Source organism: Notechis scutatus, chromosome 3, assembly GCF_049901735.1.
Source record: "Notechis scutatus isolate UNSWTSFEM ecotype Mainland chromosome 3, rNotScu1.2, whole genome shotgun sequence".
Lineage (NCBI taxonomy): Eukaryota > Metazoa > Chordata > Lepidosauria > Squamata > Elapidae > Notechis > Notechis scutatus.
This window is the reverse complement of record NC_142011.1, coordinates 161901853-161929353: the sequence shown is the minus strand read 5'-3', so window position 1 is coordinate 161929353 and position 27501 is coordinate 161901853. Positions and strand designations below refer to the sequence as shown.

The 27501-nt window shown below is 36.2% G+C and overlaps 1 protein-coding gene across 2 annotated transcripts; it reads left to right on the top strand.

Annotated features, from left to right (window-relative positions):
• Positions 1-7768: 7768 nt before the first annotated feature.
• Positions 7769-27052, top strand: USP14 (ubiquitin specific peptidase 14). 2 transcript variants are annotated; one of them, XM_026670313.2, is made up of 16 exons: positions 7769-7886; positions 9924-10069; positions 10359-10391; positions 11422-11526; positions 13177-13280; positions 16002-16060; positions 17838-17968; positions 18268-18348; positions 19593-19684; positions 20064-20178; positions 21776-21841; positions 22328-22420; positions 23029-23157; positions 24620-24680; positions 25869-25976; positions 26358-27052. In XM_026670313.2, the coding sequence occupies exons 1-16, from the start codon at positions 7871-7873 to the stop codon at positions 26507-26509; spliced, it is 1491 nt and encodes a 496-aa protein (XP_026526098.1). In that variant the 5' UTR covers positions 7769-7870; the 3' UTR covers positions 26510-27052. The 2 variants fall into 2 exon arrangements, with proteins under 2 accessions (XP_026526098.1, XP_087817738.1); XM_087961612.1 differs by having other exon boundaries at positions 7769-8182.
• Positions 27053-27501: the final 449 nt, after the last annotated feature.

Sequence of the window (27501 nt, the reverse complement as noted above, 5' to 3'; positions counted from 1 at the left end):
ATTTGAATGTCGGACTTTTTTCATTTTCCTCAAGAAGTTTAAAGCATTTTACCTGGACTTTCAGATATTTTTCAGACATTGCTTTCTAAAAACTGTTCAAATATTTCAATTAGTACAGACTAGGATGCAAACTCATTGAGGCAGGCCTTCCAATTTTATTCAGTTTTGTACAATCTTCTTGCACTTAAAATCTAATAAATTTGTGCCACAACTGAACTATACATCCAGCCATAAATAGTTTAAACATTACATTAGTCATGAATTTCATTTTTCTTAAGAAAATATTTTTAGGTCTTTCTTGCCCCTTTCTCTTCCCAATTCTGCCAAGAATAATGTTAATCTTCCTTTGTGATTCTGAATTGTTTATCAATCCTGGTATTATATATAAGAGAAGTACAAATTCAGGTACAAAATAATCTTATTTAAATACTGAAAAGTAAATAGCTTTGCATAGTAAAGTAGGAGTCAAGATTATACAAGATAATTTTGGTAGGTTCTGGTAATTTTAATATGGAAAATTGAAAGAAGGGACACCTGCTCACAATAATGAAAATACTTTAACATGACTTTGAGAAACAGACACATCTTGCTTTGGCTCAAATAACCCAGTGGGACAATTATTAATATTTAAATTTCTGCTACCCAATTGAAGAACATAACCACAATGAAATGTTTTAGAAACTGGACTTAAAAGGGAGTTTTGTTATTTATACAAATGAGCAAAAATAATAAAAATCTGGCACAACTGTTTGTTCCTCCTGTGAAAAGTTCCTGGGAACAGAAGTTTCAAAGTTTAATATTATTTATATCCTATATTTATTATTTTTATGAATAACTCAAGGTGGTGAACTACTCTTTCCTCCTCTCCACTTCCCCACACCACCAATAATCCTATGAGGTGGGTTGGTGCAAGAATAACAGAGTTGGAAGGGACCTTGGAGATCTTCTAGTCCAACCCCCTGCTCCAAAGGGAAGCCCCATACCATTTTAGAAAAATGTTTGTCCAATCCCTTTTTAAAAATATCCAGTCTTAAAGCACCCACAAACTTCTTGAAGCAAGTTGTTTCATTGATTAATTGTTCTAACTATCAGAAAATTTGTCCTTGGAGTTGGCTCCAAGGATTAGTTCTTTAATTTGATTAGTTTCTTTAAAAACAACAAGAACTGAGGTGATCACAAAATCATGCAAACTCTCTAACTCTCATTACTATTAAGGAAATGCATTAACTATGAAAAGGTTCTGGCTTTCCCAACATGAACACTTCACAAATATTGCTCTTATGCTTTAGTTTAAAAGGAAAAAAATTGTTTCTTAAATCTATAATATCATATGAAATAATATAATAAACATTTGTAATTCTGGCTTTTTGTTTTGTCTTGTTTATTCCAGTTAACAGTAGATGCAAGCTTCACGGATCATGGTGCAGTCTGAGAATGGTGGACTTTTTTCACCATATAGAAGTGTTCAGACTGGTTGTTCTTTCCGATACAACTTTCACAAGCTTCAGGGCTAAGACTGCTGTTACTCACTCCTCCTTGCTTTGGCATAAAAAGCTCGCTGAGGGTATCTTATTGCGGGTTTGCCTTAAGGTAGATTAGATTAATTATTACTATGTAATGCAAGTAAAAGCAAATAAAGCTTAGGATTAGTGCTGCCTTTAGAAATTCCTGAAAAATAAATGCTTGTCAATCTTAATGGAATGTGGTAAGCTTTTCTCATATCAGTGAGAATGAGAGAACTATTTACCCTATGAGAGGGGTATTTATATTGGGATAAGCACATAGGCTTGAATATGGAAAGAAGGTATCTCAAACTGAGAGAAGCTGAAATTTTCATGGAAGACTCGAAGTTGTGCTAAAGCAGCAAAATTTGCTTGAAAACAAAGCCTTATGTAATCACTTGAACTTCAGTGCCTTTTCTGTATTGTTATTAATGCTAATCATTCGTGATAGCTCAAAGTATTACACGGTTTGCTTTACAAAATATTAATTTCACATATTGGTAAAGGAGGAGAAAATGAGTAATTAAGATAATCTATGCATTATTGCCAAGCCATACAGAATTGTTTTTCAAGTGGCGTTAGAAGTAACTGTTAAAACAACGAAGTTTTGAAGTGTATTTCGGTTCATAATTGTTCAGTTGTGTTTGTATAACATGTTTCATTTAATAATTTGAAGTGTGAATCACAGTAAGCATACACATATGTATATGTATGCTCCGTTTAACATGTAAATTATTGTTAGAATATTTTTATTGGTTGTTGTTGCCCTTTTAGTGCCTTATTCTGAGAATTCTTTTACTGCCATGTCAAATGAGTTTAGAAATTTAAAATACCTATTGCTGTTGTCAGTAGTTTTATTGATTGAAGTATTGTAGGATCTAGCTCCATTTTCAGTTGTACAATCTTGAATAAAACTGTTGGTTACCACAAGATAATTTAATCATAATGCAAATAGTAATAAACACTTTTACAGGGAAAACAAGTTAAATCTCTTAACATGTTAAAATTCCAGGTAATACAGGAGTTGAATACTTTTTAAATTTTTGTCTTGTAGCAGGAATATTATGGTATTAACCGTATGATTTATTTTATTTCTTAACCAAATACCTCTTTAGTAATTTATAATGGCTTTGCAGTTATGTATTAAATAAGAAGCACTGGAAAAAATGATTCGTCTTCATGGCGATTTGCATGTTTCAAGTGGCATATCTTAGCAATAGATATGCAATAAGCATATCTGTTAATCCAGCAGTAATGACTCGTGCTCATTTAATACAAAATAAAACTAATTTATGAAATAATTATTTTGAAAATGACTGTGGTATTTTCTCCAGAATACAGTTCCTAGGAAGATTTGTTATACTTTACAGATGACCAAGTGTTAGCATATTTAAATCTGATGCTACTTGATAATTTTTTTAAAATTAAATTTTTATAATGTCATACTACATTTTAATACAGGGTAAAATAGTAGAAATCGCATAGGATATTAAAGTACTTGTTTTGATAATTAAATTGTTAAAACCATTTACTAAGCACATAATGATTTCCATCAGAAGCCTTATACCAGGTACACAGCTCTTACAATATTATATTTACATGAATTTTACTTTATGCATAAACCATCATTGTTAATAAAAATATGTTACATTGATTTCTGCCATCTGGAAATCAGTGGTATTGCTCTGTTACTATATACAAATAATATGGACTCTAGCAAAGCTTAGGTGGGTAATAAGAATTGAGAGAAGATTGACAATGAATGCTGAAAAGTTAAAAGAGGTTAGGAAAGTGTAGTTAAAGAAGGCCAGAGAAATTTGATTTTGTCAAAGCGGTCTGAGAAAAGAGGAGAGTGTTTGAGATAAGAAGGCAAAAGACTGTGGGATGACTGACATGTAGTATGAGAAGATCAGCAAGTGGAAAGAAGGAACGGGGGGAGGACTGGTGTGCTTGAGATAGTACAAAGCCAAAGAGATGGGACGAATAGGCATAGAACTGTAAAGTTTTGTTAACTGATTCAGAGCTTGGAAAAGGGTCCACAGATTGGTTAGACAGACTGATAGTCTATAGCAGGGATGTCAAACTCATGGCCCACAGGCCGGATGTATCATGCACTAGTCACCCCACCCCTGGTTTAGCAAAGGGGAGAAAAGTTGCAATACATCACGTGACGATATGACACTGCGAGTTTGACACCTCTGGTCTATAGTGAAGAAGAAACTTACCTCGAGAAAAAACTGAGAAGATAACCAAGGATATGGTTACTGAATTTGTTTGCTTCCTGGTTAAAACCAGCAGAGTGAAAATATATGGAATATTTTGAGCTTGAATTGCTCTACAATATTCAAAATGGAAAACAGCTGCCCAAGCTGTTGTACAAGAGTTCTGATCTCTAAATGGTACCATTTTGAATTGGAAACATTTTGTCAGAATAATGGCAGAATGTTTCTAATAAGGTTCAGAACAACCCATTTCAATCTTGAATTGTTTTATATTCTTCTAATTAAAACTTTAAAATTAAGGGGTTTTTAAAAAGCAAAATGACTGTTTCCATTAAGACAAAATAGAATAAGTTTGATTTTAAAAAAAGAAGGTTGCAATTTTCAGTGTTCTTACCATTATTTACAATTTCAGTAAATGGGATGAGTGATACCTAACAGGAAGACAGAAATAATCTAAACCATGCATACCCAAATAGTAGCTTAATAACACCAGAACTGACATAGAATTATATATTATAGGGAGAGGTATATTAATGCAGAACAATATTAGCCCATCTATGGAATGTTGCCATGCATTCTGGAGAATTATGCCTAAGCCCAAAATTTAGAGTGCTCAATTTGTTCAATCTCCAGGGGCTATTTTTTATAACATTGAAGAATTCATTCCTGTTATGTGTAATTGTAATCAACTAATCATGCCTGGTTGTGAATTTGGTGTTAAGTCCCTCCCTGCAGTGTCAGTAAAATATGTGTTTTAATGCAACAATTTCAACTGTATAATGTATCATATTCTGTATTTTTAGTACTGTTAAATTTTCATTTTGATGGTTGGTTCTTTGGTATTCCTCAACCCATATGTATATATTTGTCACCTTATAAATCCATGTCATGAATCATTTGGAGTAGCTGTTGCCTGTAAAACATTATGCTGCAATAAAATAAACCAATGAATCTTTGAATTGCCAAGAAAGTTGTTTTAGTGCTCCATGGCTGTTTCTGAAGTGTGCTTTCAATAATTAGTAGGGGAGAAAACCTATCCAATATCACATCTTTGTAACACATTTTATCTTGTTAAAAATCATAGTGGACATCAAAATCAAAAAACAAATTTATTGAACGTTTTAATTGTTTTTTAAATTTTGCGGTGGATGTGGGGGAAGGAGAGGGAATCCAAGATGGCCAGCTGGGAGACAGTTGGAGCAAAGGTTTTTAAGAACATTCTTTTTTAAAAACAAGACAAGCAAAACTTTGCATTCAACAACCTTTAAAAGAATTTGCTTCTGCAATAAGCACCAGCAATGTAACATATTTATGTATTTCTTTCCTGTATATTTTATCATATTATTTTCTTCACATTAAGGAGAAACCTGTTTGAGGAAGAGTGAAAGAAGAATGCAAGTGTGAGTGGAAACACTCTCTAAGCCATTAGCCTGACCATACACATATACACACTCCAACCTATCCTCACAGGCTTGTTGGGAAAATAGGAGGGAGGGATATTGCATATGCTTGATACTTTGAGTTACTTATAAAATAATAAGTTGCTTATTACTTATAAAAATAATAAAGGCAGGATAAAAATAGATATTTATATTTTTCCTTTTGGGGATTCCCTACTGCTGTCCCTTTTACAACACTGTAGTAGTGTTGATTTGTGATCATATCAAATTGACTACAATCCTCAACATATTACCATAGTTGGGATCAGAATTTTCATTGCTTAGCAAGACGGTGGTGAAATGAATTGTGCTCGATTTTATAACACTTTCTTTTTGCCAGTTAAGTGAATCATGATCATTAAGCAAATCCAGCTCCCCATTGACTTAGTAAGAAGTCACAAATGATTCTGTTTTGTTGGGATGCTCCAACTGTCATAGATGCAATGCAAGTGCTCCAATTTTGATCACATGACTGTGAGGATGCGGTAACAGTCCTCACTTTTTTCAATGCTTTTGTAGGTTCAATTGCTAAACTAACAGTTGTAAATCAAGGATTATCCATGTCGCAGAAAATACATTCAGATCTTCTCTAATCGAGACATTTCAACTTTGCCTATACTTGTTTGAATTAAGTGTTACCAGAGTGGTATCTTTTAATGCATTTAATTTTGCAAGCATTTTACTTCAACAAAGTTCTCACTGCAATGAGATATTCAAAAGAAATTTGTAAATCACTGGAAATACAGTTTCATAATTAGCATTTTCTAAATTAGTCTAATGTAAACTGCCAAAGTCTATTGAGACGCCCGATAGCCAAAATGCTATTTTGCATTACAGGCCAGATTTTGTAATCTAACAAAAGCCACACACATTACTGTCATAAAAACATCAGATTTACAAAGGGGTAACTCAGTATATTGCTATTATATTCTGTTGCCTAGTTCATGCTGTGTTGTGGTTACTATAAGATAAAATAAAAACTTGCTTAATTGTAGTTTATGCCAATTACTGAAATCTCTGAATTGGTTGGATACAGAGAAAAAAGTTACACAGGATCTTTGTTTTCATGTGTTTGGTAACGCCAAGGAAGAACAATTTAACGTTAATCTAAATTAATTTAGAATCTGTATGGGTCTATAGATTAATAACAGTGCAGTTATTTTTTTGAATTTGATGGTTCCCGAAAGAGTTGCACTTCAACACTTATCAACCCCCAACTAGATTGTGAATGCGCAGATTTATTTATTTGATTTGTCAATTGCTTACAAGGTAATTGGTATAAATATAAACATAGTTATGAATACATGAAATGGATACATATAAGAAAAATAAAAAGAAACAATAGGAGAGGAACGGTAGGCACGTTGGTGTGCTTATGCACGCCCCCTACAGACCTCTTAGGAAAGGGGTGAGGTCAATAGTAGAAAGTCTAAGGTTAAAGTTTTTGGGGTTTGGGGAAAAAACCACAGTCAGGTAGAATATTCCAGAAATTGACCACTCTGTTGCTGAAGTCGTATTTCCTGCAATCAAGTTTGGTGCGGTTAACCTTGAGTTTGTATCTATTGTGTGCTCTTGTATTGTTATAGTTGAAGCTGAAGTATTCATTGACAGGTAGGACATTGCAATGTATGATTTTATATACTATTATTTAGATTGGACCGAAGGTGACGTAGTTCTAGATTTTCTAGGTCTAGAATTTCGACTCTGGTGGCATAAGGTATTCTGCTATGAGTAGGAGTGGAGAACTCTTGTGAAATATTTCTGGACTTTCTCAACTGTGTTAATATCAGTTACGTCATGTGGGTTCCAGACATGAGCTGTATTCAAGTATTGGTCTAGCAAATGTTTTATATCCTCTACTTATTAGTGTGATATTTCCAGAGAAAAAGCTAGGTAGGATTAGGTTAATAATTCTTAATGCCTTTTTGGCTATGTAGTTACAGTGGGGTCTAGCACTTAGATCATTAGAGATAAGTACCCCAAGGTCCTTGACAGAGTTTGGATCCTCAACAACCTCTTGACTATTCAGCTTGTATTTTATTTTCTGATTTTTTTTTTTGCCTATATGTAAGACAGAGCATTTATTTGTTGAGATTTGAGGTTGCCATTTGTTTGACCATTCTGATACATAGTCAAGATCTTTTTGAAGGGTAGCAGTATTTTCTGTGGTGTTGAATAGCTTTACATTATCAATGAAGAGAACGCAGTTGCTACATCTTTAATTTCCCCGCCCATTTCACTAGATTAGGCTTTCCAAGCCTGGCAACTTTAAGATGAAGTCCACAAGTCTTAAAGTTGCCAAGTTTGGGCACCCCTGCTCTAATCCCTTGTTTTAGTGACACCAGTAGCCGGAACCAGTCAAAAGAAAGGCTGACAGAGCACAGGGAGGAAGAAGAAGAAGAAGAGAAAAAAAAACGGGCGGGAGAAACCTCCGTCTCAAGCGCAACGAAACCCAGGCAGCCTTAGGCCCCATTTCCTTCCTAGTTGTAGTACCTCCAGCGAGCAGAGCCGAGGAGGAGGAGGCGGCGGTGCCTTTTCCGGAGCTGCGTGCGCAGCCATCCGCGCTTGCAGCGTCATCCTGAGGGGCCGGTTTGAATAAGACCCCGAGGGAGGGAGGGAGGGAGGAGGAGGAAGCTGCCGCGCTGCTAGAGCTCCGTCTTGGGTCTTGAGCTAAGCTCGTTCCCCTTGCTTGCTTACCCCGCCAGCCATGCCGCTTTTCACAGGTGAGTCTGGCCAGCCGCCTCTCGCGAATGCGGGACTCGTCCCCCGCCTCCCGAGGGCCTAGTTCGGCCTCCGAAGCTGCAACAGGGTCTTTGCGCTCTCCTGCCCTTCGCTGAGGCAGGAACTGGCGGCGGTAGGGAGGGAACGGCCCCAGAGCAGGGCTTTGGCGAAGGAAGGCCGGGGTAGACGGCGTGCTTTCGTGCCGCCCCTGTCAAGGAAGGATTGCCTTGATGGTGAAAGGTGGGAAACATCGGCGGGAAGGAAAGGGCGAGGAGAAAACGAGGCTGCCCGAGGCGTGGTTGGTTGTGTGTGTGTGTGTGTGTGTGTGTGTTTAAACAACCGTGGTTGGTTGTGTGTGCAATCTCAACCTCGCACAGGCCTTGATTTTGCTAGGTGATTTTGAAAGAGGGGTAGTAGTCGTTCATGTTAGAGCCCGGATTTTCTTTGGAGCAAACCTGCAAAAGGTGGAACTTGACCAGAGTAATTTTATCCCCACCCACCCCCGCCCCCATTCAATTATGGGTGCATTTGAAGATTATTAGCAAGGGTCATATATTTAACAAAATAGGGAAATGGATCTGAATGGTGAGAAAACCTAAGTACTGCCATGATTCAGCTGTTTCAGGGACTTCAGCTCTTGTCATTCTCATTTAGTAATATATTTGTGCTTTTGTCTTGTAAAAAGTAAAGATGAAGTTCTATCATAAAAATAGTGATGATGCTGTCGTTGGGACCTAATGCATTTGTTATTCTCAAACTACAGGTAGTCCTCGATTTATAACCATTTGTTTAGTGACCATTTGAAGTTCCAGCAGCACTGAAAAAGGTGACTTATGACCATTATTCACACTTAGGACCATTGCAGCTTCCCCATGGTCATGTGATCAAAATTCAGGTGCTTGATAGCTGATTCATATTTATGATGATTGCTGTGTCCCAAGTTATTGGTACACTGAGAGCATATGCACCAAAGACAAATTCCTTGTGTGTCCAATCACATTTGGCCAATAAAGAATTCTATTCTATTCTGTTCTAATGTGATCACCTTTTGAGGCCTTTTGACAAAAATCAATGGTGAAGCCAGATTCACTTAACAAACGTATTATTAACAACTCTAGAGATTCGCTTAACTGGCAAGAAAGCTCATAAAATGGGGTGAACTCACTTAACAGCTGTCTTGTTTAGCAACAAATGCTGGGTTCAATTGTGGTTATAAGTTGAGGACTACCTGTACTTGTAAATTCCAAGCCTCTAACTTTTGTTTTACCAAGTAGTATGTTATCAGGCATAATAAACAACATAGTCTCCCAGACAAGAAATAGTATAAAGTGAGGGAAGGCTTGTTTAGAGAATTAATTCTGTGTGTACCCTGCAATGAATTCTACCACCTATAGGAAAGGGAAGCAAACAATCATATTTAAAAGCTGGTTTTCAAAAGATCAAATAGATCCTGGAACAAAATAGTGTTCACGTAGAGCAGGGCTGTCAAACTCGTGGCCTGCGGGCCGGATCCAGTTTAGCAAAAGGGGAAAAAGTCATGTGTCACAACATGACGACACCATGATGATGCGAGTTTGACACCCCTGTTGATTTCTCACAGAACTCAGATGAGAAGCATAAAAGAAAGAAAAGGGATTGTATTTCACTCCATGTTATTTCAACTCCTATATAACCAAATGTTACTCATGTAGAAATAATGTAGGAATAGCATATGATGCATGCTTCCTTAGAAATTGGTGTTATCAGTTTTAACAATATGTTATATGAATGTAAATTTGGTATTTCAGTAAAGACTCCTCTTATTACAAGTTGCAGAATATTCATGTCTGTTGGTAGTACAGCCAGCCAGTCAGTAAAACCGAAACTGAAGTATAATTTTTTAGGAAAGGCATTCTTAATATAAGTTTGTATGACTTTATTGTTTATAATTTATATTTCTAACCATTGCTGCCAAATCAGTAGTTATGCATAAAATTGTGCCTAATTTTTAGTATTTTATTAGCAGTGTTGGTGTTGTACTTCAAATCCTTGTTTTTCAGTTAATGTAAAATGGGGCAAAGAAAAATTCGATGGAGTGGAGCTGAATACAGATGAACCTCCAATGGTATTCAAAGCACAGCTTTTTGCTTTGACTGGAGTTCAGCCTGACAGACAGAAAGTGATGGTGAAAGGTGGAACTTTAAAGGTAGAGTTGGATAATATTTTATCACACAGTTGCTGTTGTATGTTTTACACATTTAATGTATTGAGGCAATAATGAACATATCAGCATAAATTTATATTCTGATAGAATTTATGAATTAAATATAATATCAAATTATTTTTGTAGATTTTCTGAGGAATTTTTGGCCTTTGCCATGAGATCTAACTACCTTTGGTGATTTCCTCTTTAGCTGTTGATGTATTTGTTGAATCTGTTGAGTCATCTTACTTTATTGGGAAAAGTTTACATTTATTTTCTTTCTTTCAAATAGGATGATGATTGGGGTAATATCAAAATAAAAAGTGTAAGTATTACATGGTTGCATTAGATACTTATAATGGTTTGGATGTTTTCTATGCATAACAGCAGGGTTTACCTATTCTCTGCTGCCTCAATTGGGAATGATTCAAAGCGTGATGTGATTGGGAATGGGGAACAGGAGGAGGAGGATTCAGTTGACAGATTGTGTCTTACTTTTTAAATTCTAAGTCTACAGTTATAAAGAGTTAAATTCTGCTTTTAGTACTGTAATATATTTACATGTATTTAGCATCTTTTTGGAGACAATCAAAATTAAAAATGAGAATCAAATGTGATTGCTGATACTGTTTGATTTTTGTAGTAGGGGAACTACTAGAAAAAAGTAGAGTAACTTTTCAGCAAGTTAAGAGTAACTACTTTGATTCCTTAAGGCAGTGGCCCCCAACCTTTTTTGTGCCACGGCCCGGTACCGGCATCAGCACGCATGGCAAGGCGAGCCGAGCGACCGGCCAGCCAGCCGTCCCCCGCTTCTCCCCGCCACCTTCAACTCCTCCTTTGTACCTTTGTCGATGGGCTTCGGGACGGCTTCGGGACGGTCGATCGGCTCACCTTGCCTTGGGTGCTGAAAGAATCCTCACGCCTTAGTTTTGTTCGAAGCCGCCCCCCCCTCGATGAAACTAAGGCGCGAGGATTCCTTCAGGACCCAAACGCCGCTTTCCAACCAGAAAAGCTCACCGGAAGCACTTTCTCATCAAAACAAGATGGCGGCGCCCAGCAAACCGGTGGCCCGGTAGAAAATGTTCCATGGACCGGTACCGGTCCGGGGCCCGGTGGTTGGGGACCCCTGCCTTAAGGAACAGAAGGGTATACATTAATACTTTGCATTGTTTTTCAAACGGTAATAAAATAAACATAATTTAAATTTGTATGTGCCACAATACTCTTTAACATCAAAAAAGAATCAAAACTGCTTTTGAGTTTTATTTTAAAACTAACTTCTTGAAGACTAATGTATGTGTTATATTTAATTTTTTAGAGCAAATGCTGATAAACTTGTTGTACCTTTTCAATAGGGGATGACCTTATTAATGATGGGCTCTGCTGATGCCCTTCCAGAAGAACCAGTAGCCCGGCCTGTCTTTGTTGAAGATATGACAGAAGAACAATTAGCCTCAGCAGTAAGCCTTTCTTCCCAGTTTTGAATGCTGAGAAATGTATGGCCTCAAATTTAATGAGAAGTAATATGTATAATAGAGGTCCGCTTTTGGTGTAGTTGTTCAAGCATCAGGCCAGAAACTGAGACCCTGAATTCTAGTCAAACCTGAGCATAAAGTCAGCTGGGTGACTGGGTCAGTCACTTTCTCTCAGTTCTATGAAGCAGCAGTGGCAAATCACTTCTCAGAAACATTGCCTAGAAAACTACAGGAAGTCTATGAGAATAAGACATGATTGGGGGAAAAAATCTGTATTATAAACATAGTTTTCAAAACAGAAACTGAGGCTCTAAATTGAAAAACATTGTTTTTCTCAAACAGTGCCTATCTTTGCTTTTTTGGGGTGAACTGAATTTTAAATCATTGCCATTTGGTGAATGTAAGTAACCCCTTGTATGGTAACTCTTTTGATTTGTACTAAATGGCTTATCTTAGGCAAATAAGCAAATAACTTTTCAAAGGAAATATGATTTTGCTCAAGTAAAAAATGATAAAAGTAATTCTTATGGCACTTTTGGAAAAAAAGCATTCTCCTTCTCTATATATAGCGCCTACTTAGCGAGCTGACAGCAGCTGCAGCTAGAAAACCCTTCCCAATCTCCAGTTGATGTGCTACTTGTACATTTCCCTGGATAGGAAGGCCCTACAGCCACTCATATCCTGGTAACTTCACCAGCATCTGGAGCGCACTCCAAAAGTTCAAGGTTGCAACCTGATCGTCTCAAATGCATCAAATGCAGCAATGAGGGTAGTAATGACCATGTCTCTGTATATCCGTCTAACTCCCCTGCTTTCTAAGCTGCATCAGTTGCCAGTTTCCTTTCAGGTGAGATTCAAGGTGCTAGGTGCTATAAAACCCTACGTAGCATTGAGCCTGGTTACTTGTGGGACTAACTAACTTCCGTAGTATCTGCCTGGTTGAATCTATCCAATGAGTTTCACACACTATGGGTTTCTTTGATTAAATGTTGCTATTTGTTAGGATTTCAAAGTGCCCTTTCTCTGTGCTTTTTTGGGGTTGGCTCTTACTCTTTAGCAGGGTCAAGCTTTTTGCCCAGGTTTTTGGCTAGGGTAGTTAAAAGTTATATATGTATTTTTCATTGTTTTGTTAACTTTTTGCTCCTTTATTTTTATTGTTTCTATTATGTGGTTTTATTATTTTTCTTTTTGTGAACTGCCCAGTCACTGGGTAGTGTATAGAGACATATCCAAATTGCCCAGTAATTCCGATTGTTTTGAAATATAACAATTTAAAATTGCTAAACAAAAGAATAGCAAGCTAAACAAACATTAAAAATTCTGAAAGAACAAAGTATTCTTTCCCTTTTTCAAAAAGGGATTGATATATGTGGACAGTGAACAGGCAGCTTAATTTTGGAAAACATGATCTTTCAGATATTTCTGGATAGTATGTTGGAGTCAGCTGGCCTCCAAAATAAATAAATAATAGTCCAAATGAGATACAACTAAGGACAGATATCGTTGTAATCAAATGTGGTATTTTTGGAACTAGTGCAAATACCATGTTCAGTAAAGAGAGGTCATGCTCAAAAAAACATTTCTAAAAATACGGTATTTAATATAAAACAAACATTTTTAATATTTCTGTGACAGATGGAATTGCCATGTGGCTTAACAAATCTTGGGAATACTTGTTATATGAATGCTACAGTTCAGTGTATTCGCTCTGTGCCAGAATTGAAAGAAGCTCTTAAGAGGTAGGTATCACAACTCCAAATAAAATGCTGTTAATTTTATTCATTTTTTTAATATGAAGCAGTATAGATTGTAGCTAGTAGTATTTTTAATAGGAAAGAGAAGTTAGAATAAGTTTAAGTAGTAAACTTCATTTTTAATTTTAGAGTTCAAATGAAAAACAAATATATAATTCAAATGTTGTGGTAGAACTATAATAGGAATCCAATGTGTTTTGAATTCTATTCTGGAAGTGGAATTGAGAGTTTTTTAGAAAGAGCTATTTAGAAAAATGTTTCTGGTTCCTATACTGTTTATTTCATGAAGTTTTAACATCTTATTTTGATTAGTGATCAAAGTTGATGAGTTTCAAGAAGTATTAATACCAGCTCATATTTTAAACGTACCATTGCTGCAGATTCTAGTACATTGGAAAATGACGATAACTAAAGCATTGGCAAAATTAATCCGGCATATCCTTAAAATCATTTTTTCATGCTTAATGTTTCTATTTATTAAGTCTAGATGCTTCCCATCTCATTTTATAAAGTGTATCTGGCACAACTACGATAGCATCTTTGAAATATAGGAATATCAAGGATTATATATGTAAAAGGGAGGTTTAAAGTTGATCTTACTTTAAAATATTTTAAATGGATGAAGTGTTTGGTTAAGCGACCTTTTATGGAATAAATTATCCCCGAAGTTCGTGGTTTGTATCCAAAAAATGCTTCTAAAGAAGCAGAGCATGTTTTTGCTTGCACGGTTGGCCTACCCAGTTCCTACATTTTCTGTCCTTATTTTGCTTTCCCATACACATTTAGGTTGTTTCAGGGGGCAGCTTTTTAGGAGTTACGGTGGGCTGCAACAGAAAAGGGGGGAGGGAAGGAAACCCTCTTTTTTGAGTGGAATGTAGATGCAAGCTACCGGCTCTTTGTTTCAGGTATATTTACAAATCATCCTGAAATATTTTTATTTATTTATTTGTATCCCGTCTTTATTATTTTTACAAGTAAATCAAGGCAGCGATCATATCTAGCACACTTTCATCTTCCTATTTTGTCCACAACAACCCTGTGAGGTGGGTTGGGCTGAGAGAGTGACTGACTCAAGGTCACCCAGCCAGCTTTACTGGCTAAGGAAGGACTAGAACTCACAGTCTCCTGCTTTCTAGCCTGGTACCTTAACCACTAGATCAAACTGACTAAACATAATGTATATAATAAAATATACATAATAGAAGCAGTTGAATATGTCAACCAACAGTAAAAATGGTTCTAAGCTAAACTTTATGAAACTATCAGTAAAATTAAGATTTCATCATCTGGAGAAGTTACTGGCTCTTTGGCTGCTAGAGTTACTAGAGAAGGCAGTGTAATAAGATACAGGTTTGGGGAAATGAGTAAGGAATTTCCCCCTTCTTTCAAAATAGTAGAGCTTTTTATTTAAAATGCTAGTATTGGGACAATCTAATTAAATAGCTGATCAGGATTATATTGAAATACATTTTTTCAAAATGGTTCAATATGGAATGCCTACAAGATATAAAGATAGTATCATTTGGGTATATTTAATTAGAAATGAGGTTTGATTATGAAGGGAGGACACGACAGTCAGTAGTTACTAGTATAGATGGCCATATACAGTATTTCCTTTAGTAGAGACAAAAGGTTTATTTCAGTTGCTGGGAATATGAATGAGATACTGCTATTGCAGGCATCTCCACCTCATGAGCTTTCTATGACATATTATTGGCTACTGTAGGAATGGAATAGAATTGTAGGCAGCGGTGGTTTTGGTCTGATCCATACAACTAGTCTGGTGTGTTTATTTGATCCGTACAAAGTAGTGAGAAGCAAACCAGGATTATTAGGTGCAACCATATTTCAGCTCACATATTCCTTCTTTTAGAGGTAGTCCTTGACTTATGATCACAATTTAGTCCAACATTTTGAGACAGTTGTTAAGTGAGTTTTGCCCCATTTTACAATCTTTCTTGCCACAGTTGTTAAGTGATATCACTGCAGTTATTAAATTAGTAACATGGTCGTAAAGTGAATCTGGCTTCCCCATTGACTGCTTGTCAGAAGGTCACAAAGATGATCACGTGATCCTGGGATACTGCAACTGCCAGTTGCCAAGTGTCCAAATTGGGTTCATATGACCATGGGAATGCTGCAACAGTCACGTGTAAAAATGGTCATAACTCACCTTTTTCAGAACCATTGTAACTTTGAACGGTCACTAAATGAAAAATGGTAAGTCGAAGACTACCTTTACTTTGTGTGATAATAAATGAATGGTTGAACTATGAAAATAATGCTAACTGAATGGTTGAATGTGTCATTGTCATTCCTTATATGACTGCATGATCTATAGTTGGTGCAAAAAATTAGACACACCTGGTCAATTGTATCTTTCAGTGAAACCTTAAAACAACTAAAGCTAGTATAGTCTCTACATGTTTCAAAGTTAATATATCTTCCTCCAAATTTGAATGTGCACTTTTATTTATGTGCAGCTAAAGTGCGTATTCAGTTATGATGGTGACCAGCCTATCCAAGGCTTCCAAACTGAAAGAATTCCAAATCTTCTTGGTTCTGTAGTCAAACTTAACAACTTTCTTGGTTGTGGTCAAAATCTCACAGATGAATGTCAGCTTCCAGATAAAAGCCATTTTAATTTTATTTCTCTATTGTGTTAATTCCAAGGCCAAACTAACTATATGTTTTAAACATTTTTAGGTATGCTGGTGCCCTAAGAGCTTCAGGGGAAATGGCCTCTGCTCAGTATATTACTGCAGGTTTGTATTTCAAGAGTAAAGCAGAGTTTTCTGATATTTAGCTACTCCCGATAAAATGGCCAGTATGTTGCTCAGAAGATACTTTGTTTTTTTCCTAGCTCAATTTAAAGTATGTTATAGATTTTGAGTTTTAGTTACCACCTTTTGAATTGTAGCCAAATATTGATCACTGTTAAAAAAAATTTCCTTTTGAAATTTGCAGCTTTTTAAAATCCAGAAATACTTGGAACACTGGAAAATGAGTGCTGCTTGTTTACTTTATTGCCCTTGACCAGGATATTATGATTTATGCCATTTGATTTAAGAAAAAACAAACAGGAACAGTCAACTATTGAATATGCTGTTATCAGATTTTGGGACGGTATGTTCATTGGCTACTCTGTAGAATTGCTTATGTTTCTCTTATTTGGCACTGCTCTAGCTAGATCTCTGATTAGTTGGTTTGTTAGGTTAATCTTGCCCAATCTGTTTGTTCATTCTTTAGTGTAATGTTAACAAAAATGTGAAGAGAAACATCTCTGTCAAGTTGTTGAAATCTTGCTACATTACTAGCAACATTCAGCACAGCCTTAAAGAATCAGAAGTCAGTTGCCTGTACAAAACTTATTATTAGATGATGGGCTGAATAATTGCTAACGGGAATATACATACATTTGTTTGATATATATCATGTTGTGGCCTTATGCTAGATTGGATAAGAACTAAGTCAGATAAGTGATTATAATTAACTTTATTAGTTTTACAGTACATGTAGTCCTCGACTTACAACCGGTCACTAAGCAACTGGTCGAAGTTACTGCAAACCTTCAAACAGACATGTCCTAAATTCAAAATTCTGACATCTCCTTCCCCTCTCTCCCCAGAAATCATGTGACCATATTTTGGTCATTTGGCAGTCTAGCAATATATTTGCTTAATGACTGCCGTGTTCACTTGACCGCTGCAAAAAAGATTGCCAAATTGGGCAGGGTCAAGTGATGACCTGCTTTATAGCCATCACAATGTACAGCCACAATTGCAGGCTCAAAGATAGTCGTAAAGTGCTAACTGCCTGTACATGGTTATTGGCCTATTAATTGCATTTCGTTCCACTAGAGTTTCACTTTGAAAATAGATTGACACGAATCACTTTTGTATTGTACAATTGAAGCTGCACCTATTATATGCAGTTGTGGCCTAATATTAAATGACTTGCATAAAATAAATGTTTAAGATAAGCAGCAACCGTTCAGATTTGCAGTGATATTGAATAAGAAGGATTTGGAGACTTGGAGTTCTAGTCATTGCAACATCTCTACTGTCATATGATTCTGACTTTTGATGTTCCCTGTCAGTTTTCCATGAGCAATGTCATTGGTAAAGCCAGCAGAAATTTGGAAGTTGCAAAAACTGGAGGTCCTTTCTTAATGGCTTAATAGTCCTCACTTAACGACAACAACCAGTACTGCCACAATTAAAATTGCTAACCGACATGGTCACGTGACATACTTTTATGACTGCATTGCTTAACAGCAGCAGTTTTTGTTCCAGTAGCTGCACTAATCTGTATAAAATGTCTCCATGCAACAATATAATTGTTTCACTTGCTTTGTATAATCAATTGTACAGTATTTTTTAAATAGACTGATAGTGCATTTGTATATTTAAATAGCCTTTTTCTACAAAATATAATTAATTGTCTTGGGCATTAGATAAAAAGTTTGCATTTGAGGAACATGCTGCATTTATTATACTACCTTGCATTTCTATGAAATTTTTTATTTTTTTTATTTTTAAGCTTTAAGAGATTTATTTGATTCTATGGACAAAACTTCCTCCAGTATCCCTCCGATTATTCTTCTCCAGTTTTTACATATGGCCTTTCCTCAGTTTGCAGAGAAAGGAGATCAAGGCCAATATCTTCAACAGGTAGATACTTTTTAATTTTTTTGGTAGTCTGCATATTTTATGTAAAATGTATCTTTTATTTTACCATTTCCATAATGATAATTAATGGCTATATTTTTATGATTCCTTAGCAGCCGCTAGTCCCAGCTGCTGAAGGAAACATTTTAGAATAAATGTAACATAAGAAAGTGTTTCTCATTTGTGTATATATGCACCTGTGTGCATACATATGTTTGTATTTTTAGATGATGTGTATATGATACATGCTCAACATATATTTTTGTTGGATTCCCATGATCTAATTTTATCTTATTCCTTAGGATGCTAATGAATGCTGGGTACAAATGATGCGAGTACTGCAGCAAAAGTTAGAAGGTATAGAAGATGATACAGTAATGGAAGTAAGTCGTTATGGAAATAACTAAGACTAATTCTGGGTTGTAGCTGAGTTTTTATAGTCAATAATCTTAGCAATATTTAACAGCAATAAAAGTACGATTTGATTGCAAGTAAGTTGTTGAAAGTGCCTAAATCAAGAGTTAATCTTTTTTTTTCCATGGATCTTTTTGAGAATCTGTGAAACCTGTGGATCTCTTCTCTGAAAAAAATATAAATTCATAAAAGAAAATTGCATCCAGTCTTAACAAGCCTCGACATAACCACAACAACTTCTTAGAGTCAAAAGTTAATATGCAGTGAGTTGAAATAGATATAGATAATATCAGAGTATTCAGGGTATGGGAAAACAACATTGTGAAAAATTCCAAAGGGATCTCTTTAAATTGGGTTAAATTTAGGGACGATTCCGGTTCAGTAACAAATAAAAAATTCCATACTGGAGCAAATAAGTTCCATACAACAAAAGATTTGAATATTTGGGACTCCTTAGCTTAGAAAAAAGATGACCAGGTAAGGAGGTGAGCAAGATGTGTGAAAACATGCTTGCCATGAAAAGAATGGATAGGGAACAGTTTTTCTTCTCAAAATGCTAGGACTGTGGGTCATCCATGTGGCAAGAAGATTAAGAACAAGCAAAAAATCGTTATTAATAAAGCATAATCTGCAGAATTGGTTACCGTGATTTAGACATGGTTGCTTGCTTAAAGGAAAGGTCTGTCAGGTGGAATTAGTTTTGAAGATTCAGTATTAGATCCAGGTTAGCACTTGTATGCTTATCAATACCAGCTGCACGGAAACAACGGGAAGAAACATATGGCCATCTCCAGTTTGTTAGAACTGAGACCATCTGGTTGGCCATTGTGAGAAACAAAATGCCAGATTAGTTGAGCCTTGGCCTGGTCTAACAAGCTGTTCTTTCATTATGTTCTAATGAGTTGCATAGGTGCTCTGAAGCAACTTTGGAAATACAAAATACTTGTTTTATATTGTGCAAGCTACCAATTTCAACTAAAGCTGCTAGGAATCCAAGCTACTTTTTTCTAACCAATTTTGGATTCAGAATGCTTGACATAGAATTGAACAAGATCTATGTCCCCAGGTTTTGGTCAAAGTAACCCATTCATATTTTTTTTCTCTTTGACCACCTTTAAGTGGCTACCTTTTTTTAAAAGTACAACAGGCAGCTTTGTAAGAGTAAATTATAAGCTGTTTGCATTGTTGCTTACATATTTGTTTGCTTTTACAGACTGACTCTTCAGTTTCGGAAACAGCAGCAACAGCACCTCCTAAAAAGAAAAGCTTAATTGACCAGTTTTTCAGTATTGAGTTTGAAACTATGTATCCTAAACGTTCTGGAATAACAAAGCATGCTGATGGTAATGCAATTAGTATATGTAGGATTTGTTTTATACATTTTACTTACTAAAGAGATAATCCTCACTAAGAATGTATTCTGTAACCGGTAGCTAAGTGCTTTTATAAATTATATTTAAAGTTGTTTTTAAAGAAAGGTTTATGCCAGCTTATTTTTAAAAATCTAATAGTTATCTAAAGAACTGCTTAGTGTCATTAAATAATAGATGCTGATATAAGAACTGTTGTTTTGTTGCAGCAAATTAAGCTTTCTGAAAGCAAGGTAACTTTTTGCAAATCATTAAGTTCAATGCTTAGTGGTAGTTCAGTATTTTTCATATTTGGTCCTTAATATTTTGTAAAGCATGAAATGCACAGAAGCAGAAGAGGAGGAAGTCACAAAAGGAAGAGAGAATCAACTCCAGCTTAGTTGTTTTATCAATCAGGAAGTTAAATATCTTTTCACTGGTCTTAAATTGGTGAGTTACTACAGCTTCTTTATTCAAGCAGCTTTTGCAGCATTTTATTTAAAGGGGGTTATTTTGGTCCACAAAATTTTTTGAAGAAGAAACAGATTTGAATATGAAATTTAAGATTGTTGGGCTTTTTTTGATATTTTATTTTCTAAGACATTATGTAACAGTGAACATTCATTTAACATATTTCATTTTTTTCTGAAAACATGAAGTGTTAAAATAAGAATTTAAAATTGAAATGTGGAATAGTTGGGTGGGATTCAATTTTTTAACAACCGGTTCTGTGGGCGTGGCCATGTGACAGGGGGCATGGCTTCCTTTTATGCAGCAACCCCCCTCATTTTGCCTCCTGGGCCTTAGGGAAGCCTCCTAGGAAGGGCGTTTTTGCTCGCGGAAGGATTCCCTGGGGGCCCAGGAAGGCAAAAAAATGGGAGTGCAGGGGGGGCACACAGCACCACCCTGGGCTCCATTTTTGGGCTTTCTGGACCTCAGGGGTATTTATCACAGGAAGCCTCCTGTGGGGGTGTTTTTGCTCCCGGGGGGCGGGACTCCCTGCCCCCACGCCCCTTTTTGCCTCCTGGGCCTCAGATGCGTCCTGAATGAAGCAGTAAGACAGCGAGGGGTATCCCGGCATAGCTGATCATCGGAACAGCTGATCATTGGAAGGGGGGAAAAAAACCTTAAGGAGTGACTGCGCAGGAGAAAACGCAGTCAGCGATGTTGAGCATACACGCGATGTCTGGCATGTGCGATAAGGACTGACTGGGCGAGGAGGGGAGGGTAGGGGCAGGCGGAGAGGGGAAGGGCCAGCCAGGAGCACGATTTGCCAGTTCTCCGAACTATAGAACCGTTTTCTATAGAACCGGTCTGAACCGGTAGAATCCCACCCCTGGAAATAGTGTTCTAAATATACTTTCCAATTTCCAGTTGTATGTTTCATATATTTTAGAGCAGCAATTAATATACAGTTTGTTCCAAGACCAAAATGTGCTTTCAATTCCTTGAATCAAGGTTGTCTTTTCCTGCAGTTGCATTGCTGCTGTGAAAGCAGCTACATAATCCTGGGGTGGATGGGGAATAGCACTTGTAAGGACTTATACACAGCTGCCTTTAAATTCAAATTGTTATCCTGTGCCATATTTATTTTATAGTATAGGGAAAAGGAAACCTCACTTCCCCAAATGTTGCCAGACTGTTACACTCATTGTCCTGGATGATGTGGCCATACTGACTGGAGCTACTTGAATTTTGAATCCAACATCCAAATTGCCCATCCTAGCTATATTACTTCTCCTCCCTCCATGTATTTCCTCATGGAAATACATGTGATAGTTGGCAGCTAAAAGTAATCAAAATGTCCACAAGATGAATGCAAGTTGCATGAGCATAAAAAGCTTTTTGGCTCTATGCTATTGAGAATTCCTTCCCTCATTTCTTGAAAAAACCTTTCTGATTTCAGTAAATCTTGGGCATGATTTGTTCTTATTACATTTATCATTTAAAATGCTGCACAGAATTATAAAAAGGACATATGAAATGTCATACTTAATTTTGCACACCTTCTAATCTTTGTTATCTTTTCAATATATTTCTCTTGTAGCGTCTTCAAGAAGAAATAACTAAATTATCACCAACATTGCAAAGGAATGCCCTTTATTTAAAAACGGTGAGCATACCTTTGTAATATCCCTTTATAGTAATGGAACTCTACTTATGATCTGCCATTTTAAGGGTTGGCTATATACAAGTGAAGCAAGATTTAAAAGTCCCTGAAATAAAAATAGATGGACTTTTGTTATGACGTAGAGATTGTCATATGATTTCCCTATTCTAAACTTCTTCGTTGTAATCAGTTGGCTACCTAGAATCACTTCATGATTGTGGTGGAACACAAATTGATAAATATGTTTGTTTTCATATATAAAAACAAGTGATGTTTTGTAAATAAAATATATCTTCATAATGCATATATTCAGGGAATAGAAAGAGAGTAGTATAACACAAACAGAAGTAACTTGCATTATTTATACTATTTGGTTTGAAAACCTATTTGTTTTGTCTTTACAATAAATATTTTTCATGCGTTTATGGCTCTCTTTAAATTGGTGTAGCTTTTCATGCCCACTGATTCTAGTGAATGCTTTTCTTCTAGTCCAAGATAATTCGCTTGCCTGCATACCTTACTATTCAAATGGTTCGGTTTTTTTACAAAGAGAAAGAATCTGTGAATGCCAAAGTTCTCAAAGTAAGTACATTTGATATTAAGTTTTTTCACCTGATCTATGTGGTTTAATTCTCTATTTTATACATTTAACAATCAAGGTTTGATATTCAGCTGCAGTGTAATTTAAATTAAATACACTGATTTACTATTCTTTATACTATGAATGGAAGTCAAGGCAGAATCAGTCCAGATTGCATTATATCAGCCTCATAGTGCTTTTGCTAAAGCATTCTAAAGGTTGTGTACAGTAAAGTGCATAGGACCCTGGAAAATATTACATAATCTGGATTTTTTTTTCTTTCCTATTTATGGCTATGGAAAAGTAAGCACAGAGCTCATGTTTTACAGTTTAGGAGTCTATATAAATGGGAGTTGAAAAATACCTGAGAGATCGTGCTAATGGTACTATTCTGAACTAGATGAATTCATGGTCATATATGAAATGGAGCAGTTTTCTATATCCCTGAGACATTTAAAATATTAAACACTGAGCCTTAGATGTATATACTTTGTTTAAAATTTTAGATTATTGACAGTTTTATTTTGAATGGAATGCAATTAAGATCTAAGATAGCTGATTTGCTTTGTATGATGATTTACATGACTATGAAACTCTTAATTTGCTACAGGATGTTAAATTTCCACTTATGTTGGATGTATATGAACTATGTACGCCAGGCCTTCAAGAAAAGATGGTCCCATATCGATCAAAATTCAAGGACCTGGAAGACAAAAAAGTAAACCAGCAACCAAATAATGTAGGTAACCCATTAAGTTTGATTAATCTTTAAGTTTCATTTAACAATATATGCATTTTTCTTACAGGTAGATCAGGTCTTAAATCAGGCCCAGTATTATGAAAGTTAAGCTTATAACCAAACATCAGTTAAGACTGCTAATGATCATGTTTCTAATAATAAAATTTGTAGTAAAAAGACTGACATGGAATGTGAAGAGTTATTGTTGAGGTTTATTTAGATTCCATGGTCTCTAATAAATTGCAGCTGCAGTTTCATAATTAAATTTTCTAAAGTTCACTGGATAGAATTACTATTTTTAAGTTAACCTTAATTGTTAAGAGCAGAACAATTAGGTATATGTACTTTAGTAATGTCTTTGATGTTATTTTTTAACCTTGGAGTTTTGGAACTCCATTTGGGTTGCAGCCTTTTTCAGCAGGGCAAAACATGTCCTTTGTATTTTGGGCTTTTGTGAAGAAATTCCATAGGAATGGCGAAAGCTATTCTTGACAGACAAGCTGTGCAACCAGCATCACCCTCAGAGTTGAGGTGGGAATCCCTTCAGTAGAGATTACATTTGGGAGGCTGATGATCTGTTATTGACTAAAGGATCCGGTTCCTCCACTCTGGCCTGTTATCCATTGTATTGGCAGAGGACATTTTCCTACTTGAAGGGATGCTTTACTGTCCAAGATAGCATGTTACTAATCCTCAGCTGCATTTCTTCGTACTCTGGATTCTGAAAAGGCCAGTCGTGTGCTTTTTTAAAAGGATAGATGATAGGTAATATCAACTGGAGAACAATAAAATACCACATAATGGCAAAACCTGGATTTCAAGCGTACCTTGGGTGTTGGCTAGCTATTTAGCATCTCTCATTTTCCATAGGCTGAAGGAGGACTTCTTTCCAGCATAGCATGTGTTAATGTTCCTACTGGGCAGACATTCCAAAATCCCCTTAAGTTTTCTTTCTGTGCAGCAAAACTTAAACCTTGTCCATGTATTGCAATTTCTATAGGAACATGAATAATTCTCCTATTTTGCTTCTTCTGCAGCATTGTCCAGGGCAAATACATATTTCACATAAAGCTGCTACTTTCTGATACATTAACGGTTGTGCTATTAACCGTCAAATACTGTATCCCTAATTTTTATGTTCTCGTGGTTTTTATTGGATCAGTATTGTAGAAATAAAGTATGCATGAAAAACCTGTGCCACACAGAAAGATAACTCGATTTCCCTTGCTTGTGATCCCCTTATTCTTGGTGCTCCACATTTTCTGATTCATATATCATAGCATTTAAACAAGCAGGCAGCCTCCACCACTACCTGAGCCATAAACTTTTAGCTTTCCATTTTACAAATCATTTCTGAATAATAATAACATATAAAAATTGTCCTGGAATTTTACTTATTTTAATGCCATATTTTATAGTTACCAAATTAATTCAAACCAACATCTTCTGTTTTATTTTGAAGTCTAGTAAAGGTGACGGCTCAAAGAAGGAGATTAAGTATGAACCATTTTCCTTTTCTGAGGGTAAGTAGAAAGACATTTAAGAATTCAGATATTTTTACTCTGTCTTATCTTAAACATTGAAAGCAGTTTATTATTTGGGAGTACCAATTAGTGATTATCTGAAACTATGATTGAAATCAATATGAAGATAAATTATATGCTATAGTACTTTGAATAGTACTTGGTTACAGCTAAATCTAAAGGGCAAGCTAATGGCTATACAACACAGAAATTAGCAAATTAAGTATAATTTTCATGTTAAGTAAACCAGAAGACCCAGTAGTTGAAGAAGAAAAAATGAATTGTCTACAACACACACTAAAAGGATTGTAGCAGCCACTATGTAGGGCAGATAGGCAGAAAACTAACAGAGTGCTTCCATGAACAGTAACTAGTAGTCAGAAGACCCTATGAAAACTTGCTTAATTTCACAACACATAGACAGACTCTATGTTAACTGAGAAAGCATGAGCATCCTTGATCAAGTTAGATCCAAAAAAATACTTGAGAATTCCTGGAAGGAGACACTCAGAGATAAACCACATTTACACAACATTTAAAAGAGATCATTAAAAAAAGCCAAAACTAACACCCAGATAAGCAGGGATTAGCATCTGACAAACAAATAAGCAGAAGAGAATACTCTAATTAAAGGACTACCAAGCAAAATAGCCCCACCAAAACTGTATATAAGCATGAACAAATCCCACACAGAATGCTGATGCTGTTACCTAGTCAGGTAATGAAACATCTGCAAGAAAACAACCAAATTCAAGAAAACACCAAGGACCCTACAGTTCATTCCTGAGCTACTGTGTTTCAGGCACCAGGTCTTATTTTTGAGGGTGGGGGTTGTCTTCCACTGACACCTTGTGGCTTCCACTGCCTCACCTTGTGGCGGCATTGCCAGCCCTGCCCAGCAGGAACCCACTGCCAGCCCACTTCTGTGGCTGCTTGTCGCCGCTTGTACACGTCACTCCCTGGCCTCCCTTTCGGTGTCAGAGGCCTTCAGGAAAGCTCCAGATCGAGCATGCAAAGTTGAGAATGTGTTTTATTGATGGTTAGAAATCATTGTTCCATACGTATTTTGGGGGATTAATCTGTTTCCCATGTTCTGATTCTGAAAGTGAGAGCTTCAAAATAAATGGATAACAATATGTAAAGTGTTTATTATTATATCACATTGTACCATCTTCTTTGCCTTCTCAGATATTGGTTCCAATAATTGTGGTTATTACGAGCTACAGGCAGTGCTAACCCATCAAGGAAGATCTAGTTCTTCTGGACACTATGTATCTTGGGTTAAACGAAAACAAGGTATTGAAGCAATTAAAAAAAATAGCCAAAGGATAGGATAATTTACTTGGCTGCCTTCCTTTTTTGAAAAATAAATTGAAAAATTAATTCTGAACTATTATTTTATGTTGCCTTTTTTATATATAAATCAAGATGGCAACATATCTAAGACTTCCTCCTTTGATTTCCCCACAACCTTTTGAGTGGGCTAGGTTGCAAAAGAATGACACGCCCAAGGTCACCCAACAGACTTTCATGCCCAAGCCACTTTGTGGCTTTCATGCCCACTAGAACTCAGTCTCCTGCTTTCTAGGCCAGCACCTTCATTGCTACACCATGCTGGCTCTCACGTTAATGTCATTTAAAGTGTTATTGACTATGGGTTTTTTTTCTCTCCCGCAGATGAATGGATTAAATTTGATGATGACAAAGTCAGCATTGTTACCCCCGAAGATATTTTGAGGTTATCGGGTGGTGGAGACTGGCATATAGCTTATGTTCTACTTTATGGGCCACGCAGAATTGAAGTAGTGGAAGGTGAATCTGAACAGTAGACCTCCTGTATACATCTGTAAGGTGTGAAATAAATGTCTTAATTCCAGACTCATATAAACTGCAAAATTGGATCACTAAAATACTGTCATTTGGTGCAAAAAGACAGCAAAAACATGTTTAAAACTAAGGCCAATAGCAAGCAGCCACTTACTAGGGATAGGTTGATAACAATTTGAAAGTAATTTTAATACTGTATTGCAAAAGTTGATATTTAAAACAATGTTATCTATTAATGAAATTAAGTGAGCCTCCTGCTCGTCTAATTTTTTAGGAAGATATTTATTGCACACCTATTCATACCTTTGTTAATTCCTGCATGGTTTCTACCAGTTCAGTAGCTGTCCATCCTTTTTATTGTGTCAGAAAGATAAAACTCAATTGTTGCCTCAACATGTAACTCAGTGCTGCTGCTCCTAGCCTGTGGAAATATGGCTACAATCACGTATTTGTCCAGCCTGATGTGCCAACTCAGTCTGCTCTGTTGCTGGCATTTTTGACTCCAAATAAAAAGTGATCAGTAATGATGGTGCTTCTTACATAAATATGGTTGGCATTTGTGTTTTATCTAAAACTTGTGTCTGTCTCCTTCCATTCTGGAACCATACTTTCAAATGCATGGTGATCTGGTAAGCAGTCAAATAGTTGGTAGTTACAGGAATTACCAACTGAATATTGGACATTATTTTTTTTCTCATTTAGTACCCCATTTTAGTTTGTCAATAATGGTAAAGGATTATCTAGAGCAGGGGTGTCCAACCTTGGCAACTTTAAGACTTGTGGACTTCAACTCCCAGAATTCCTCAGCCAGTCCACAAGTCTTAAAGTTGCCAAGGTTGGACACCCCTTGATCTAGAGGAAGATACAGGAATCTTAAAATGTAAAAACACAATATTTTAAAAAGTGTTACATTGAAAATGCCTATTGTTGAACTTGAGGGAATAGAACTTCAAGATTTCAGTAAATTAAGGATATCTTTGCTTAATGCCATGAA